Genomic DNA, 21113 nt, shown 5'->3' with positions numbered 1-21113 from the left:
AACCAGTGTCATAGCAGACTGGTTAAATCATACAGACTGCTGAAGGCTGACGCTGGCCGTCCTATTTTCCATGGAGGTGATGCCAGCAGCAAACAGGGGTGAATCTAAAGGGGGCCATCGGGTGTACTAGACCAGCGGTTCCCAACCTTTTTTGCGCCACGGACCGGTTTATGCCCGGCCTTTAAGGTGTCGCGGATAAATACAACAAAATAAAACTAGTACCGGTACCGAAAAAAAAAACATTTATTCATAACACGTGAAAAGACCCAGGAAAACTGAGTTAACGATAAAAATGATAACAAAATAGCGCTGAAAACCGATAAAAACCCTGAAAACCATACATTTCACACCTGAGCCTCAACTCTCGCGGCCCGGTACCAAACGACTCACGGACCAGTACCGGTCCGAGGCCCGGGGGTTGGGGACCGCTGCACTAGACCATATTAACTTCAAGGCTCTTGTAACATTTTTCAGATTGAAAGTGAAATACTATAAAATATTGCATTAATTCAACTGCATAAATGTTTCAAAAATATAGAAATAAAAGCTTTTTTATACAAGCCAATAAAATGTACATGGGCCATTAAACTCTGAGCCACGGACCTGAGGGTTAGTAGGTGGAACACTGAATTATTATTTATATTAATTATTAACATCTAGACCATCATGTCATCTGTTTTCAGCAGCACAAATACGTGCCTCCTGTTTATGTCAGAAAGCTTTTCAAGAAGACAGAGTAAAGGTACATTTATGCCTTAGTCTATTTTAGATTTTTAGATTTTGAAAGAACGGTGTTTTTGTTCTCTTTTGAATATTTATTATTGCTTATTAACAAGACAAAGGTATTTCTTATCCTGTTACACAAATAATCAATGGAATAATTGATGGATTACTTGATTACTAAAATAATCAGTAGCTGCAGCCCTAATTTGGTGTGATCATTCAGACCTCTCACTCTCTCCAAAGTACATTTAAGACCAATTTGGCATAAAGGTTGTTTCTATTTATTTTTTAGGTGGATTTCGGCTTCATCATTGTCTTTTGTCTGTTTTTGTATTCCCAGACAGACCGGAAGATATTTAACTTAAAATAAACAACTGTACTAAAAGAAAATGGAGTGTTAAAATTATCATTGCCAGACGATTAACATAATTTGAAGTTGAATAAACTCAGAGAAATGTGCTTATCTCAGTGAGAGGTACTATATGTCCAAAAACTTCGTAGTGCTCACAAAAATAGCGTAAGAATCATCTAAATCATCTAAACCAAGCAGAAGAAACCCACTGCTCCCACGCCCCTGCTCAAGGAACATGACAAATACCCCAAGACAGATCTCCAAACACTTAACCTTTCAATCCAGCAATCCCACACCAAAACCCATGGGACCAAAAATATCTGCTACCAGTGTCCCTGCATCAGACCCTACATGATCAGACACCACAAGACACCATCTGATGTCTTTTGGATTCATGAGGGGTACCTACCCAAATCATTTGAATCGTTCATCCATTCATCCATGTGCTTTTGTAGCTGATTATTATTAAATATGTGTTGTAGGATTTTATTTGTCAGTTAGTTTTTAATAAACCAGCGTTTACATTTGGTACATAGATTTGTGGTCCTCAGGGTTTTAAAAATGTTCAGCTAATTTAATAACTACAGCATAATGGCAGTCCTCTCAGGCTCATCTTATAGCTTGCATTGAGTACTAATTAAAAATCTTAGCATGGAAACACTGTATGTTATACCAGCTCAGCATGCTAGCGTCAGTATTGTTAGCATCATCGTCAGGTTAGCAGGCATTGTTTTTGAGCACAGAGCACTGCTTAAGACAACATCATGGATGTAGAGTCTTCGTCCTCTGTCAGGGCTGTAACTGTGATTCACTTTAATAAATTAAATAGTCCCTGCAAGGACAACAAGTGGAAAACTAGAACTTTTACATTTTTTTAAATCTTACCTATAAAAAAATATAAACATATTCAAGGAGGAGGAGAAGATAATCCATCACAACATGTAATTAAAAAAAATCAGTGACAAAAAAAGTGAAAACAACAAAACCCCTCTTATGAAAAAAAGATTCTGAGAAATCAAAAGAACTGAAACATGCTGTGTTTCCTGTAAAACATAAGCATGTTCATCTGTGGTCACTTAGCAACACTGGTGGCTCCTGCTGGTTTCTGTGCCCTGTCTGGGTTAGGAGGGCTATATTTAAGACACAGAAACAGAAAAATCACCAGTCAGTGAGCAACGGGCCTCTCTGTGCACAGCTTACATGACAGTAGAAGACAAATAAGCGTGTGTGTGTGTTCTTGACATGTACTGAGGTCAGAGAGGAAGGTGGTTAATTGGAACACAGAAATGAAACGCGCCTCAACCTTGCAGTGGTGTCTTGTCGTCAGTGGGCCTCTGAGCTGCTTTACGTGCTGGCCCTGATCCATTTCATGCAACTGCTTCATTTGCACCCCACATATGTCTCTCAGTGGAGTCTGGGGAAGCTATAGATTACAGAGTATCACCAAACTTAGTCGATGATCCCAGTGACAGAGTAACGAAGATCACATTGTTCTCTCTATTTTGCATAACTGCGATATAGTCATGTCTTCCCAGGAAGCTGATCCTGTCAGGGCAATTTTCGGGGGGGGGGGGGAATAATGTAGAGACACTAGCCTGCTGATTCAATGTTAATGAAAATGGCGAATGGTTGTGTCATCTAGAAGACATCGCATAGACACCTCTAGCTGTCCACCGGAGGAATCACAAGTACTCAGGACGTTTAGACATGATTTATCAAAGCTGTCAGCGGCCTCATTTCATACAAGCAGCTCAACTAAATGGCTAAGTGTTTGTCCTGCACGTAGTCCCATGTATTGATCCCTCACTCTGTTATCATGCAGGGCTTCCTGCTTTTCTCTCTCCGCTCGCGTGAGAATTTATTGTCACTGTGCCATTAAAATCTCTTAATAGAGTTTCGCCTAAGGTTCCCCTTTGCGGAGTTAGTTGAGAAAGCAGACACTGATTTGTGCCCTTATACATTTAAACTTTATTAATAAAGAAGGAATGTGATTTATAGTTTTCACAATTCAATTACTTAATTGTTTTAGATAATATTGTGCTAAACATACAGGAATTCAGTCAGACCAACATATCTTTTTGTAAATCACTGGCACATTTCTATGTGTTGCATCTTTGAGAAACACATTTTTACTAATTTCGAAGTCTCCCTCTTATATATACCAGTTTTCAAGTGATATATAGACCTAACATAGAAGAAAGATTATGAAACAAAAGAGCAAGCCGCTTTTGACTTCAGAAAAATATTCTGAATAGCAGGATTTTAATCTGCTCTAATATGTAGAATTGGTGCTTAAGTCTGTAATTTGTTGCCTGGTTTCTTAAAGCTTCCACACACAAACACTTTCCAGTATATCACATACTTGAAACAGGGTGTTGGCTGAACTAAAACTTTATTTGCGATGAACGACGGAGGCTTTGTGGTATGATATGCAACCACACCTCAAAGTTTTCCCTATGCTCTCTTTGGTGTTTACTGCATATTCCATGCTCTCTTTAATAGTTACCGCCTGTTGCATAAGTGTTTAGGACCTTTCTGATGAACATTTAATCATTAAGATAATAATCTTTGGATAGTCACCTCCAATTATTTTCACTCTGACAGTTTCACCAGTAAATCACTACGAGTGGCATAAAACTATCACCTTGAGCACTATTGTTACAAAGAATCAGGTGCGGATCAAGACTTGGATGGGTGCATGCTCCGTGTCCTCGGGCGCTGTAGTGGGAAAACACTGAGGCAATTTGCGTGCAAATGTAACTCCCAGACACACCACACAAGGCAGGGAGGGTTATTTGGCAAGCTGTTGTTCAACAGACAAACATATGAGAAATGTCTGTTTGATGTGATACACTTCAGGTTCCTCTTTCAGTACCACACTGCAGTATTCTCTTAAATCACTGATTTACATGAATCACGAAGAATCAAGCAACTTTTTAAAAATGTTCTACTCCAGTGCAAAAAGCATGTAGTGCTGATTTATATTACTCTATGTTATTAGATTAGATAGAATGAAATCTTCCATCCATCCATTCATTCTCTTCTACTGATCCTTTGCAGGGTTGCGGGGGAGCTGGAGGCTATGCCAGCTACCATAGGACGAGAGGCAGGGTACACCCAGGACTGGTCACCAGTCTGTCACAGGGCTAACATATAGAGACAAACAACCATTCACACTCAGATTCCCACCCACATTCACCCATATGGGCATTCACCCCACTGCACATCTTTGGACTGAATGAAATCTTACTTAACATAATTAAACTCTTGACACTGATGCCAAAGCACCAGTGTAGAGTGCTTTTAATGGCTAAGCGAAGTGAAACTTGCATGCAGAAAATATTTTCTACTCTCACATTATAGATATAGATAGATATAGATCTATCTATCTATCTATCTATCTATCTATCTATCTATCTATCTATCTATCTATCTATCTATCTATCTATCTATCTATTAGGGGTGCAACGATACTCGTATCGATATTGAACCGTTCGATACAGTGCTTTCGGTTCGGTACGCATATGTATCGAACAATACAAAATTTGTAATTTATTTTATCAACTTTCCTTCTGACGATGCTGTCTGTGTTGAGCGCTCAGTGAATCTGCGTTTGACTACTCCGCCTAGGCTGCACTGTCGAGTGCAGATCCACTGAGCCAACACAGACAGCATTAGGGCTGCTCAATTAATCGAATTTTAATCACGATTACGATCTGGGCTTTCAACGATCATTAAAAATGACTGAGCCGATTATTAGCCCCTCCCTAATTTATCCGCGACACCTTAAAGGCCGGTCGGTGAAAATATTGTCGGGCATAAACCGGTCCGTGGCGCAAAAAAGGTTGGAGACCGCTGATTAAGAGGACCCGAGGGAAGCTCAGAAAGCTAAGCAGAAGTTATTTGGAGAGTGACTGCCGTTGGTTGAAAAGAGAGTTTAAAAAAAAAAAACTTCAGTGGTGTTGCACACTATTTTATATTATTTTTTTAAAGTCATTGTTAACCCTTTAAAGCCGGTCAGGGCAGCACACTCCGTTTTGCGTAACTATTTTTAAATCCCTGTAGAACCTGAACCGTGTAAGCTAGTGCAATAATTTGTTTTGCATATGAAACCGGAGGAGTTGTACTTACATCTGATGCCATCAGCTTGTCCTCGGTCTCGTTCCACATATAGCTTTGCAAAAATTGCATAAAAAGCGCTTGCAGGAACAAAAACATAATATTCCAGAAACACGCTTTGCCGTTCCTATCAGCTGTTCGTAACACTTCCCACAGTGAAATGATGCACATGCTGTTTTCTTTGCAAATTTGCATCATAGGATTGTTTTTTGTTTTTCCTGCAGTATATAAAAATTGCTGTATCTCCAAAATAAAACTATGAAGACACTCAAAATAAATTTCCTGTGGTGGGAAACTATTTTTTGCAACTTTATTGTGTTTAAAGTTTTGAGGGATAAACCTCTTAAATTTCTCCAAGTAGAAATATATGTAAACAAAACAAAAGCGATTTTCAATTTTTTTTGTAGTTTATTGCACTTTTTTTGCAATTTATGTAATTACTATGGACTTAATGCATACATATTATTAAAATATGGGCTATAACAGTTGTATTGATGTATAGCAACTTGAAATGCTCCCACAAATGGCACTACAGCATGTAAAAAAAATAATATAAGCTCTGGTGGACTTGGTTCTATAGTAGGTCTTAAAGGGTTAAATAAATATCGTTAAATAATCGTGATCTCAATTTCAGTGAAAATAATCGTGATTATCATTTTTGCCATAATCGAGCAGCCCTAGACAGCATCATCAGAAGGAAGAGCACAGGGCAAGCTAGCGAGACAGAAGTTAAGCTCTCCTTGCAAAATGGCAAATTGAACCTCCCCCACCCTCATTCAGATCTGGCGTTTGGAATTATTTTGGTTTTCATGTGACGTATGACCCTGAAGGTAAGCAAGTCATGGACTAAAGTAAAACAGTATGTTGGATGTGCCACGCAATGGTCAATTACATGGGTGGGAACTAGTGTGTTAGCGCAGTTAGCTCGTTAACGTGTTGGCCGTCTAGCCTCACGCACGGGGCGATCAGGGGTAGCTCGTTAACGGAGATTTGCCGTGTTGTGGCGTTAACGTCATTTCAACGAGATTAACGCTGACAGCACTAGTGGGAACACAACGAATATGACTGCACATTTACGCCAACATCATCCTAGTGCAAAGACAAGTGGAAGCAGACAAAAACAACAAGCATGCTACAAACTTTATCCGAGTCATTTAGACAGCCGTTAGCACATGATTCTCCTTATGGGGACCTGATATGTTTAATATTGTGGCGAGCTCAGAGAAGGTGGAGACGGAGGTGTCGTTTGGTCTTGCTTCCCGTGAGCTAGCCAGGGAACACAGCCGTTTATTGACATCTGCAGAAGAACACTGCCGCTAGCTAACTGCTCAGCGCGACAACCGCACAGCAACAACAACAACACACAGGGCGCCCTCTGACCCCGGAAGTACACACCGTCGCAGCGAGAGGGCGTCACCCGTCACTATGGCAACATAAACAAAACATAACTGTACAAACAGAATCCCGAACAGCCCTGACCCGCTACATAGCCCCCACCTAAGGCGTCAGTCGTCCCCAACGACCCCATTACCCCACACAAAGTCCTGCAAATGTCCAAGTGCCTTCTTTTGGCGCACCGGCCGGTCACGACCGGCGGGAGAAAAGTCACTCGGGTCAGAACATGGGGTGCTACCATCATCCCACTTCTGACACCAATGTGGCAAGCTCAGACAAGGAGGAGACGGAGGTGTCGTTTGGTCTTGCTTCCCGTGAGCTAGCCAAGCAGCACAGCCGTTTATTGACATCTGCAGAAGAACACTGCCGCTAGCTAACTGCTCAGCGCGGCAACCGCATAGCAACAACAACAACACACAGGGCGCCCTCTGACCCCGGAAGGACACACCGTCGCAGCGAGAGGGCGTCACCCGTCACTATGGCAACATAAACAAAACATAACTGTACAAACAGAACCCCGAACAGCCCTGACCCGCTACAATATGCTGCTGAGAATATAGCCCAGAAGAAGCGTATAGTATAGCTTTTATTTTGGAAAGAGCCATTTCTCTGTAATAAACTCTCTTTTCCAAAGATGAGTGATTCCTCAATCAGATACATGGCTTGCAAAATCGCTAGCCCGACATCCTGGGGCTAGCGATTTTTCCAGTCGGGCTACCAAAATCTATCTCTGCCCTGCCCGTCGGGCTATTGTAGGAAGGAAAATATATGTCAATGCTTTTGCATTCTTTCGGAAATGTAGCTGGGTAATTATGTCATTGGCATCGATGAGCCACTGTCAATATGTGACATATTGAAATCGCGTTTGAATTTGCGCTCGTTTTTTGCTTTCACTTTGCAATCGCGCGAACTGTGTATAGAGAGCGACAGCACTGATTGGTGAGTGATGATAATTTGCGCACCAATTCCTCTGACATCGTCTTATCAATCGTTAGCTTACTATGCAAACATGACAAGTGAAATCTCCCGCAGCAAGCTTAAACATATGAGAGGTTGATCGCGCAGAGAATCGCTGACCGTTATGTGTGCGTGTGTAAAAGCAGCAGGATATATATTTTAGTTCTGCTGAGCCAAATGAGACAGGTCAGGGTGAAGAAGTGACAGCCAAAGAAAAGCTTACCACAAAACGGAAAAGTTATGACAAATCAGACTATAAGGCAAAAAGAAAGTGCAGCTTTATGGTTTCATGGACAAAAGAATTTCTGTGGCTGCAATATGACGAGCTATATAACCGGGGCTGCACATAAGTGGTCCGCAGCTGCGCATTCGCTGTCAAAAAAAAAAAAAAAACGCGCACAAGATAAGAAGTTGCAACGCGTGTTTGCATACATAAGATTTTCTGGAGGAGGACAGACATTTGTTTAGAACTCTTAAAGATGTCGAAGAAGCTCCTTTAAGCAATTACTTTGGTGTTCCTCCACCTCCAAACAAATGTCAGAAGGAGTCCGAACCACAAAAGAAGCGCGTATTCTCGGAAAAGTGGTTGCAGGGGGAGAGCTGGCTTCAAACAAATGATGAACGCACAGAGATGTGGTGCGGAATGTGCCGTGAAAATCCCACTCTAGCGGACAAAAACAGTGCTTTTTATATGGACGCAAACGCGCGTTGCAACTTCTTATCTGGTGCGCGTCTTTTATTTTGACAGCGAATGCGCACATGCGGACCACTTATGTGCACCCGTGTAAATAACATAATGTTCTGCCGGGTGTGTTGTTGGTTTTCTCTCGATTTCTGAGTCGACAAGCGCCTTTGTTACTGGGACCAGTCATTTTAAGAAAGGCCCCCATTAGAACCCATGAGAAATGCAAGAAATGCATTATTGCTCAGTCTGCAATATCTTTCCCAGAACAAACACCAATTGCAAATAACATACTAAAAATAAACCTGAAAAATCTGTTTAGAACAGCGTACTATGTTGCAAAGAGTGAACTACCACTGGCAAAATTTAGCCGTCTTTGCAAACTTCAAAAAGCAAATGGCCTAGATCTTGGTTCCACTTGTCTCTCACCCGTGACTTCAGTGGAAATTTCAAATTCAGGATCTGACACAGACTGATTCATGTCCTACACAGTTCTTACAAGTTCATAGAAATTTCTGTTCAATTAGAACCAAGTATTTGAGTTGATGATTGTAATTTTTTATACAATGTTGTAATTTGTTTTTCAACAATTTTTTGACTAATGTTTTGTTTTCTTTACAATATTATACTTTAATGTATAATATTGTAAAGGAAACAAAACATCAATCAAAAAATTGCTCTCTTTTTTATTCGGGCTACTTAAATTTATTTTGGGCTTGTTTTAATCAATTTTTTATTTGTTCTTGTTTCTAATGTCTCTGTAAAGCACTTTGAATCACCTTGTTGTTGAATTGTGCTATACAAATAAACTTGCCTTGCCTTGCCTTACCAAAAACTGAAGAGTCCCTGCCCAAAGGGCTACCAGGGATTTTGAAATTTTGAGAGCCCTGAGATATATTTATTTTTTTAATTACTTTTGTTTCAGCAACATTAAATTTAAAAACTGTACTTTTGAGTTAAACTATATATTTACAATTTTAATAAATGACAAATTAAAAAGGCATGAACATTTTTTTTGTATCGAAAAAATATCGAACCGTGACACCAAAGTACCGAACCTGAATTTTGTGTATCGTTGCACCCCTACTATCTATCTATCTATCTATCTATCTATCTATCTATCTATCTATCTATCTATCTATCTATGTATGTATGTATGTATGTATGTATGTATGTATGTATGTATGTATGTATGTATGTATGTATGTATGTATATATATATGTATATATATGTATATGTATGTATATGTATGTATATATATATATGTATATATATATGTATATATATATGTATATATATATATGTATATATGTATATATATATATGTATATGTATATATGTATATGTATATATGTATATATGTATATGTATATATGTATATATATATGTCCAAAGAATGGTCCTAAAATCAGAATAATACTGGCAAATCTCAGATGTCAGAATATGACAGAAATGAAATCTCTTTGATATATTGCTAAAATTCAAGCTGACGTTCTCAGCAGAATAAACACATCTGTAACAGCATACCTTTTAATTTATTCAGAGCCTGTGTCTGGCAGTAAACAGATGTGCATGAGCTGACACAGACTCTAATCCTCCTGCTGTCTTTGTCCTTGTAAGGAGACTCCCGGTGTTCATCTTGATTAAGTCATGCCAAAGGAACATGAAAAGCAGAGCCACAGCTATGGCAGACGGGTCAGATGAAGTAACTTTGCTGGAATGTCAGCTTTGTTTGGGTTAGCCATTTTTATCTAGAAGCTTACAATGATGGTGTCTGAGGTCGGTGAGGTGTACTTTTATGGACCGGTGATTTGTAATGGCTCCAAATAATGTGGAAGCAACTTTGATAGGTGATATATAGCTTTGAAAAATGTATTTCCTTGATTTACTCCTATAAATCAAGGGAATCCTATATTCCCATGATTTCACCAACAGTCTGAATGAAAAGGTTCTAGTGTGCATTCAGGAAGTGACAACACAAGTAAGACAGCGCGTAATGCAGGTGCTGTTGTGTCTGCAGAGGATGTGATGCAGTTGTGAACCTCACTGACCTTAGCCAGAGTTCTGCTGCAGACGGGCAGAGTGTTGTGGACACAGTAAACACCACTGCCAGCATTTTTTAGAACAACAAGGCTTCAATCACGAAGCATGCTGGCACGCCCTGCCAGGGAATACTTCTCTCTAATTAGACAGTGTACGTTCACTGGATCCTGAATGGAAACAAGGCCTATTTTGTTGGAAAAGTGAATCTCTAGTGACGCATGTTCTGACTTTTGGCTGTGGTGTGCTTCTCCATTGTGAAGGCTATAGATGATCTAACCCACAATGAAGCAGTGTTCATCCCATGTCAGCTTTCTCTCTTACAGTAAACATGTATGGTTAGGCATGTGCTGCTTACACCGCTCTTCCCACTGGCTTATTCGGTCTCTCGCACAACCTCACAGAAATCCCCTCCTGTTTTTATCCTCCTCTGTGGCCCACAGTGTCTCATACTGTGCAGCTACTTCATATTCCTGAATGAGTGTCTTGTTCATTCTGAGTGGCTTTTGGAAAGCATCTGTGACTCAGCATATCTGCTGTCTCTCATCCTGGGGCACAAGAACAGTGGGTATTAGTAGGACGCTGAACTGACCGACGCAGTAGCCTGAGCCTCCTGTGCTTTGTGTGCAATAGCTTCATACTGCAAATTGAGCAGGCTCCTGATTTTGTTTATACAGAGCTGCCATGGTGCGGAAGAGTTATATGACGAGAGAGACAGAGGAAGGGAGGAAAGACCTGCATTGCTAATCATAGCTTTCAGCTAACAGGGGGGGTCTGGTGGTTTATTTTTAGCAGCACTGGTGGTGTGACTCTATAGATGGCAGTGGCAGTTGGTGTGATGGTAGAGTCACCATTTGTAGGTTTATTGGCACTGAATGCTGCAAAGTCATTAATAGCAGACAGGTGGAAAATAATTTGACCATGAGGTTGTTATTGAGCAAAATGTTCTTTTATGTCTGCTAAACATCATATTTTTTTCTCCTAAGCACAAGCGTGACTTATCGGCCTAGATTGTTTGGTGTGAATTCAGCCCAGCTTATCTTTAATACATTTTGGAATTTCAGTAAGTGTTGATAAGTGTCTTCAAATGTATAATGACCAAACATTAGAAACATTAAAACACATTTCTGACTTCACAAACTTGGGATTGACTTGGGACAGCACTGAAGCATGGTGGCATGTCAGTCATGTTTCAAAGACTATTCACGAGCAGTGTTTGTAGAAGGATGGGACTCAGTTCTTCCTTATTGTCTTCATTGAAGCAGCGTGGTTGTAAAGACACTGTTTAAAGAAGAAGGAGACAAAAGATCGAAAAATGGGGTGGTGGGATGGTGTGTGGGTTGTGGGTGTGGTCCCAGTCTGTCAAGGACGTTTTGTAATCAGAGATGGGAGTATTAACTCCACAAAAGTACCATTACACTGTCTGCTGGGCCCCTGGGGACAGGCCGACGGTAACTGACCCACCTCTGTGCTCTGTGTTGCAGATGGGAGGAGGAGCTGTCCAAACGAGAGCAGCTGGAGTCAACGGTGACATCCCTGCAGCAGGTTGGGAAACACTAAGAACACACAAACAATAACATATATTCTACTAACATACTGATGCACAGCTATTTGATGGCTTGGTAAGGACAATTTAGTACATGCAGACGGGAATATATAAAATAATCTGGAAAATGGCATGTGCATGCATGCATTTGCATTTGCAAAACTGCTATACAACACATCCATAAACATACAGTGTTATGCTGTGTGAGCACAGCTGGACTAGAAGCAGCTATAACCAGGAGGATGCTTGATTGGTTGTCAGATTAGAAAAACCTGATTACAAACCCATCAAGAAGAGCCTGCTGGCCTTGATATAGATACGAACGTCAAATATCACCAACACTCCACCATTATGTTTCTGCTCAGAGGAGTTGAAAGGAATACATGTAGAGGTAAAATCAATTTAAAGTGTCACACCTTGAGGCTCTATTGACACTGCAACACACACAGTCCCAGCTACTGTTAGTGTCTCAACCAGCTGGCATCCATTGCTTTTTTCGGCTTTTGCGCAAATCGATCTGGGACAGCATCCGTGTATGTCTTAGATTCTGGGTCAGCAAAATCCCAGATAGAGAGGTGGAGTGGTATCCCTCTAGGGGCTTTAACCTTTTAGAGCACACAGGCTGATGTCGCTGTATGCATAAGAGGTGGGGATTTCTGCAAAGGCAGTAAATTCTGTGCAAAAGCACCATTTATATTCAGGGCCCAGAGCCAGAGGGCTGTATGCTACACAGAAACAAAAGCTGGTACTCCTCTGGTGGTGAATTAAACCAAGGCGGGCTTAACTGTTAGCCTTTCAGTTCTACTTGCTAAATAGTCATCTTTGTGGGTTTGTGAGATTTTAAGAAAATACTATACGAGTAGTGAACGTAATGTTCAAAAACAGGTATAACTACCAGTGCAGAGTTTAAATGGATGGGTTGACATTTTGGAAAATACTGTTATTTATTTGTTTGCTGAGAGATAGATGAAAAATAAAAATTATCCTACTCCCACACTGTGTGCTTCTTGTGCTCTACCTGAAAATATACAGTGAGGATGAGACTGGGAAATAGTAGTACAGCACATAAAGGCCGGAATAAAATAACAACTTTGTGGTGCTTGTAGGTACAGTAAATTCATGGATTCTTTTTGAGCCAGTAAGCTGGCTGTAGGCAGGAGAATGGTGTCAGTCCCTTTATCTGAGTAAATAAGGTTCTTAAATTGTTAGTCAGTTTATCTAGTTTCCTGTCCTTATACACTGTGGTCAATATCCTAAAATGCAAATAGCCTCAAGTGAAAGCAAATGTTTGATCATGCAAATATAAACCTCCTGGTCTTGCTTTCTTCTCTGTGACATCCTTTTCAGAGCGCCCAGGAGGCAGGAGAGGTTCAGGATGATCTTAATGAGAAAGTGGACAGACTGAAGGCTGAACTTGTGGTCTTCAAGAGTCTCATGAGTGACGTAAGTGTTCGTTTAGCACCAGGGTGAAGTCATTATCAGTTTTCCTTTCACTGTGTTGGCTCCCAAACTTAAATAAATCAGGTTAGTGTTCAAGAGTTGACAACATTGACAGTTACTTCCCTGCATGACCCCTCCTGTAGCATACAGGTATAAAATTTATATATATATCTGTGATATATAAAATACTATAAATCATCCAAGACAATATTCCTGAAATAGCTCAGACAGCAGCTGTAGATCCAGAGCACTTCCTGTTCTGTGCAGCACTGTATTGTTCCCTGGCAAGTCTGCTCAGACTGATATACAGTTCACTTGTGATAAACTGCAGGGGGGCACGTCACAGCTCGCAATTGCTTGGGGATAAATATATGCACATGCTGTTTTTGTTTTGTAAAATACTGTTGTTTAGCCTGCTTCTGTTTACTTTGCCATTCATGGATTTTCAATTCTTTGTCTCTTTTTGTGTGCTTTACATTACTCCCTGTTATTTGCATTAAGAGAAGGGTAAGTGATGCAGAAGTAGAGGATGTTTTAGGAGGCATAGATTAGTTAAAACCCTACAATGGTTAGACAGTCTGTATTTGTGCCTCTGGATATAATTGCTCAGAAAAAAATATCCATATTTCCATGCTCCATGTCTGCCTCTGCATACTTATCAGACCAGAATTTGCATATTTTTTATTAGATAATAAATAGGCCAAAGTATAGTTTTTGAACTGCACATAGATGAATGCACTAACATTATTTTGCAAGTGCTTGTTGAGATGAATAATTCAGATAAAAATGACAGTGTTATGTTGGTGTGGGTAGAGTCGGCATGGAAATGTGGGACGCAATTTAACACCAGCTGATAATCACGACGGTATGAACGTCATCTAAAGAGCCGCTCTCTGTCCTCATACAGCAAATGTCTGACCTGGACTCCAAGATTCAGGAGAAAGCCAGGAGGGTGGACATGGACATCTGCAGGCGGATTGACATCACGGCCAAACTGTGCGATGTGGCTCAGCAACGCAACTCAGAGGACATGTCAAAAATGTTCAACGTTAGTCCCGCAAGGTCGCTTCCTGAGAAGGCAAGTGTCCATCTGCCCCGGATTCATTTGCTCTCTCCCAGTTTCTTAGATGAGCCGATAGTAAATGCAGGAAGAAGCTAAATTGTATTGTGAAGGAGAAATTCGGCACTGATGAGATGAAATCTGCCAGGTGCTCGCTGTGTGGTGACTGTTACTTTCCTTCTCAGCTGATCATGCACTGAATGACACCCCCCGCCCTAAATGGGCATCGGTCCATAGCTGCATGTTCGCAAATATGCTCTCATGCAAACACGTAAAAATAGACATGGAGAAGACTTATGTACAGAATGCACGCGCACACACACAGACACACATAAACAAAAGATGAAATGCTGACCTGCCAACTTTTCGCTGCACACAAGGTTTTCACATTGCGCCGACATTGCTGGCTGAAGCCCAAGAATAAATCCTCCGTGAACCAAGCTGGTGACTTCTCATGTACCACATGTTATATACGATCCTACCTTTAATGAAATTTGTCAATTTACAATTTTTATATGCCAATAAATATTGATCTGTAGATGAGTTTATGAAGCCTGCTGTCAGCGTAAAACATTTATGCATGTTTGTAAAATGCATGCGAACAAGAGATACATGCACATGTGCAGAAAAACACAGTCTGTTCTGTAGTTTTTTTTTTTTATAAAATATGAATTTCTACGTTATTTTATTAGCTGTATATTAACTTTAAGCATACATGTCTTGCACTGCGTCTTTCTGGCTTCTGATGAGTGCAGGCTCATGACTGAAAATGAGGCCTTTTGCTCAGTATTTGACAGACTTCTGCGTGCTCTAAATTGCCATTATTATGCTTAATGAGATATATTAGGTTCTCTGTAGATGCAAACGGTCTTTGTGTTTTTCAGGGTGCCATGGCCTGCTGCAAGAGAAAAGAACGCAAAGCCGTGTCCGATGAGGAGAATTCAGAGATGGATGCCGAGCCAAGTACTTCAGAGGAGGAGGTCCCCGGGTCTCTCAACATCACGGATGAAATGAAACGCATGCTTAACCAGCTGTAAGCGACACTTTTCATGGATACATGCACCAAAAGTAAAACTGGTATTTTGTTTTGAATCAAATTAAATGAGCTCTGCACCTTCAGCATGCCAGTATAGTTTCTGGCATGTTCCTTCATCTCCCTCTGGTGTTCACAGTTTTGCAGCTAACAGTCAGTGTGCTCCTTCAGCAGAACACAACAGATATAAATATATGGCCATTTATTTACCACCAACACTTAGAATATTTAAGAAACATTACAGTTTCTGCCTCTTTCCTTTGCTACTTCTGTGTTCCTTCTACTTCCCTTTTTTGGCTACCCTAAGAGCACTTCTTTTGTTTCCAATGACCTTTGCTGAATATGTTGGCTTTTATGCTTTCCTCCATCTTTCTCTTTCTTTTCCTTTCCATTCTCTGACCTTGTCCTACACAGACATTGTTCAGATAACTCCTTTGTTGCCAGGCGTGAGACGTTCGAAATCGACGACGACTGCGACAGTCTGACGTGGGAGGAAAACGAGGAGACTCTCTTGCTGTGGGAAGACTTCGCGAACTACAACATGCCATACACCCTCGCGGCGCCGACGAGCACCTGCCCCCGTGAGGGCACCAGCGAAGCTGCGGATCCAGTGAGTCCTGTGTGCATTTAGATGATTTGACAGCATGGGGTTTTTAAAGTCATGCAATTCACAGTATAGATCATTGCTGTGGCTGCTGTATAAGACATTTACTCATGCATGATGAATGAGGTTTCTGTCTGTGCTCTCTAAGGACTCCCAGGATGGAAGCCTTGGCAGCCTCATTGACGAAACAGAGTCACTATTTAAGACCAGAGAGCAGGAGTACCAGGAGACCATCGGCCAGATCGAGGTAGGCGGACCTACCAGCGACCACACAACACATGCTCATTCAACCACTAAAACATTTTTTCTCCTCAGGAATGAAAGGAAAAAACTGTAATTTGGCATCTTAATCAAAAAATAATAATGAGGTTTTTTTTCTTATCCTTGTTTTTCTAAAAGAATAAATTGGAAAATTCAAGGATTAAGAAAAATTTATAATAATTTAGCATTAAAATGGCATTTCATTTCAAGAACTTGTACATCCTAACCAGTAACCATTAATAGATTAACCATTACAGAAACATTCAAATATATTTTATTAATAAGCAATACTGTTAATTTAGGGCAGCTGTTGCATGAACCTTACACTGGGTGGTGATCTAAATTTATATCCCAGAAAGAGACAGCGTGACTCAAAGGAGCCTTATTTTGTATGTTAGACCAAATGGTAGCAGGCAACAATCAAGAGAGATACAAAATAAGTCAAATGTGGCTAAATTTCTCTTAAATTACCTTTAAATGAGACACTGAAAGGTTACAAATACATAAAAAATGTCTAAAATGTGATAAAAAACTGCAACACACCACATCTGCACAATCAGGGTTCCCAGAGAATGAATCAGCCCAGTTCTGATTCATTCTTGGAATAAGGCTGATTCATGCCTTATCAGGCATAAATGTCATGCCTGATAAGTAAAGTGCAAAGATTCCTTTGGCTTTGATTTATTTAGCTACCAGACAATTATAAACTTATGCTCTTGCATGTTATGACTGATTGAGACCAAATGAGGTGAAGACATATAAACTTTGCTAAGTTTTTGATTTGATTAATTTTATTATTTCAAGTCATTCTTCTTTGGAATTGGACCTGCCTTAGAACGAACTGCAGTAGCTGTTTCTTATTGCCCCCATCAACAGTAGAAAATGTGACATTTTTAATTGTATTTCCAGAGAGTTCAGCTTTGTTTTTACAGTCATTAGCAAGGTTTAGCATCTTAACATGCTAATCCAAGGTGATGATTCAAGAGGTTTCTACCCACCTATAAACATTTAGTTTGGCCTCGTCCTTACTCTACTTCTTTCTTCTCTGTGTTGAATCTTGTTTTTTATGCTTTCAGATGGAACTGGCCACAGCAAAGAGTGACATGAACAGACATCTGCATGAGTACATGGAGATGTGCAGCATGAAGAGAGGCCTTGACGTTCAGATGGAGACCTGTCGACGGATGATTAAAGGCGGAAGGAACTCTCCCTCTGTCAGCTCTGTGGCCAGCAGCGACTCAGGGAACACAGACGAGATCCAGGATGAGATTTCGGACAAGGACGCAGAAGCTGAAGTCGCCGTTAGTTGATGACTGCATTGCTGGGCTTTGTCCCATCTCCACTTGTCTCCCCGCCCCTGGTTATCACAGGATTTAAAGGCCCGGCTAGAAAGGCGGACCAATCTAAATCTGGGCCCGTTTGACCTAGTAATTAAAGTTCTCTCGGTCGTCCTCACTGGTGCAGACCCAGAACTGGTGCTTTTATACTATTTCTGTTGTTTAGAAAGTGGTGGTGGTGGGGGGAACGTCTTTGCTTGGCAAAGAGATAATGAGTGCGTAAAGAAACCATGCTGTGCTCTCTTCCTCACTGCTGCCTCGCTGGATCCTCGTCCAGAGCTTTAAATCATTTTTGGGATAAGAAGAAGAAATATTTTAAATGGGCCGAGAAGTTTTTTTCTACCCTATTACGATCCTTTATTTCTAAAGGAATTGACAACAGTACATATTGTGCTCCTTGTTTAGTCGAGAACGAATACATTATTCACCAAAAATATATCCACCTTTTACATTTTTGAATATTTATTTTAGATTCCAAAATGTTGGGTCTTCTTAATTTGAACATTTTATATTATTATTTGAGCCCAGCTGGGCTACTTGCAATCCAAATTAAACTGGGGTTTTGGGGAATTTAAGTGTCTTCTGCTGGGGAGACAAAAAGAAGTGGAGACAAATTGTGTTGGGTTTTCTGTTGGTTTCTGAGGGAACTCTGCAGGGTTTGCCAAAGCTGACAGAGGAAAGGAGCACAGCCTTTTGATGCATCAGTGCACTATTCAAGTTCTATGCAATTTAGCTGGCCTTATTGTTTGGACTGGCTTTCACCCTTCCTTGTTTTTCTTAAGACCACTAGCCTTTTAAATAAAGCAGGTGTTTTTCTATATATCAGTTTAAGAACTTGTGTTTATGTATAAAAATAATCTTAGTATCAGACGTTTGTTGTTGTTTATTTTTTTCCTCAACATCAGTAGTAAAACAAACTGGAACAGCATCTTGTGACACCTTCATTCATGGCAATAAGCACTGTAAGCATTTGTTAGATGTTATGCTGCTGAAGCTGTTCAGATTTACTTTGTTTAGGAGACGTTGTTTCTGTCCTGCGCACTTTGTGCACATTAAGGCGGGTCATTTAAAATTGGATCACATCCAGAAGTTCTATTAAAAGTTATCGAGTAAAATGAATCATCAGTGTAATCAAAGCCGAACAAGTTAAAACCAAAGGTCACGTCATAAAAGCGCTTCGCTTTCACATACGTCTAACACGTATACATTCAGTTCATTCATGTGCTTTAGTAGGAAGAAGTTTTTGTTGTTACATGTGATTTCGGTTATACTCCTGATTGTAGACTATTTCATGCTGTCCTGTAGTCAGGTTGCACATCCTGCTTTGTCTCTCCTGTATTGGGGCTAGAAACATCAGACCTTGCATAGAGGGCTGTAGGCATGTGATCGTAAACCCCAGAGGCCTTTTCTGTGTTTGTTTTATTTTGTAGTTGTCTTTCTGCAACAGATTAAGATGTCTCGCACTCACAAGCTGACTGACGCATGGGGACAGAAGTGATCTTTTTATCACCTCTTTGTATGATAGTGTATGTACGGTTTGCTAGATCAAAGATCAAGTGCTACTTCTATTTTGAAGTTTTACAGAAACAGAACGTTAAAATACTGGCCTTTTGTTGTTTTAGCATGCTTGTGGGGGTAAAAGGAGCTCTGGGTCTTTTTTAAATAACATTATATTTTGAATTTTAAAAAGCTGCAATGCAGACAATGCGCTATGTTTTTAATCAAGACAGTGTCTCTGTAAAATGTATTCGCGGCAGAAAGAAAGTGTCTTTTTCACCGTTTTTAATCGTTCTGGGTTAACTGCAAAGTTATGTTGCCATATTCAGCTGTTTTTAAACTAGTTCCATATGTTTTCGGGTCATTTATTTACCACAACACAACACCCATACAAGAGTGGGGAGCAGCCTTGCTCACAGAGAAAACATCATACTCTTATTGCTGATAAATAAAACCAGCCTGATAAGCATCAAGGAGCCATTGTTTTACTGGGACTGTACACAGAGCATCATTTTGACATGCAGGAAGAGCAAGTCCATAACAACAAATGACAGTGTTTCACCCCACTGTCGCCATCACACTAACCAGCCAACCAAAGCAAGCGTGTACAGTAACATGACAAAGACATATATCAAGCTCTGAGTACTACTAACTCGGGAAAGTTGCGCAGCCTTAGTGTTTGTACCACAGATCAGTGTCAGTTTTCCACAGTTTGAAAAATAGTCAGCCATTCTTGCAAACCATTATTATCACCTTCCCGTCACTTTGAAGCAGGTTGTAGTTCAATCGGTTGAAACTGCTGTAGCAACTCTCTTTGTTGAATGTAGCTTGAGCAAAAACAAAAAACATGTAGCTGTTATTTAAAAAAAAAACAACCCAGGGATACATGGTGTGCTGTTTGCTTATTGGAGACCTTGTTATGTTTTGGTGTACTTAACAGGTTTTTAAGCTGACCGACTCACAGTATGTGGTCTAGATGTATGTAAATTAGGTCCTGGTGGATGTGAATGTTTCATACTAATAAAGGGGTTTTATACGAGCGGTTTTTATCTGCGGGACTATGTGGTTGTGTTAATTGTCCTGTCAAGTTTTACACTACATACCTGTGTTTGCTGTTAATATCATTATTAACCTCATAGACATGGCAGAGTGATAAAGAGCAGCCGTACTATGGTAGAATCTGCAGAGCTGTAGTGGTTACTGTTACTGGTCTTTGTGTTTCATTTGCTTCAAAGGTTGCATCCTGTTGTTTCAATTTTAAGTAGCTGATTTTATTTACTTCAGTTTTTTTATTGTTTGGATTTGTACATTCTTTATTATTATTATTATTATTATTGTTTGCTTAAACTATTGAAACAATGTATTCATGCGGGTGGAGGGCTGATTCAGTTTCAAAATTATGAATGTACTCAATTGATATTGGGATAAAATGGAATAAAAGGTGTATTGGATACAAATAGAGGCTATTTTGACTTTTTGAATATATATCTATATCTATATATATATATCTATATATATATCTATATATATATCTATTGGGTTTCTTGTTTTTTGTTTTTGAAGTAGACTAGATTGCACTGTTCAAGGCAAGTTAATAGACAATATTTTGGAAGTTGCTTTTGTGTCTGTTGGTGTACTAGGGTATTTTGGAAAGACTGCTTTTTACAATGAAATCTGTGCCACCAAAAACAGTTTTTGAACACACTGATTCATCATAAGAAGATTTCAAAAAAGTATGTTACTACTGGTTGAAGCATCTTTTAATTAAAGTGTAGAGGATCTTTTGGCAGTTTAACATGTAACATGGACTAAAAATCATAATCAAGCAGAGAAGCCAAGTTTTAAGAAACATTTACATAATTAAGGTGTCCTTTCACGTAACGAGTCCTATTAGGGTTATTTTGTCACACCCTTAAAGGACACTTCATTAGGAACACCTTGCTCATACTGCATTGGGCCTCATTTTGCCTTCAGATTTACCTAAATTCATAAAGTTGCCGCTGATTTGTCAGCTGGACAATCAACCTGTCAACTTAAAGTAGTCTACCCATTCTTTTTCGGACCAT

At 40.0% G+C, this 21113-nt stretch overlaps 1 protein-coding gene across 2 annotated transcripts in view; it reads left to right on the top strand.

Moving 5' to 3' along the window:
* iffo2b (intermediate filament family orphan 2b) overlaps positions 1–20504 on the top strand; it is a 32641-nt gene extending 12137 nt beyond the window's left edge. The window contains exons 2-8 of one of the 2 annotated variants that reach the window (XM_085274301.1): positions 11754–11814; positions 13163–13258; positions 14163–14333; positions 15200–15348; positions 15793–15958; positions 16101–16199; positions 17290–20504. In XM_085274301.1, the coding sequence (XP_085130427.1) occupies positions 11754–11814; positions 13163–13258; positions 14163–14333; positions 15200–15348; positions 15793–15958; positions 16101–16199; positions 17290–17523 (976 nt within the window). In that variant the 3' untranslated portion in view covers positions 17524–20504. Of the gene's footprint in view, positions 1–11753; positions 11815–13162; positions 13259–14162; positions 14334–15199; positions 15349–15762; positions 15959–16100; positions 16200–17289 lie in introns of both variants that reach the window. The other variant, XM_085274300.1, reaches the window with a different exon arrangement.
* Positions 20505–21113: the final 609 nt, after the last annotated feature.

Source organism: Mchenga conophoros, linkage group LG5 (genome assembly GCF_057382185.1).
Source record: "Mchenga conophoros isolate Kocher_MC1m ecotype Shallow Benthic linkage group LG5, M_conophoros_male_GT1.1, whole genome shotgun sequence".
Lineage (NCBI taxonomy): Eukaryota > Metazoa > Chordata > Actinopteri > Cichliformes > Cichlidae > Mchenga > Mchenga conophoros.
The sequence above is the reverse complement of the archived record's forward strand: the minus strand, read 5'-3'. Positions and strand labels throughout refer to the sequence as shown.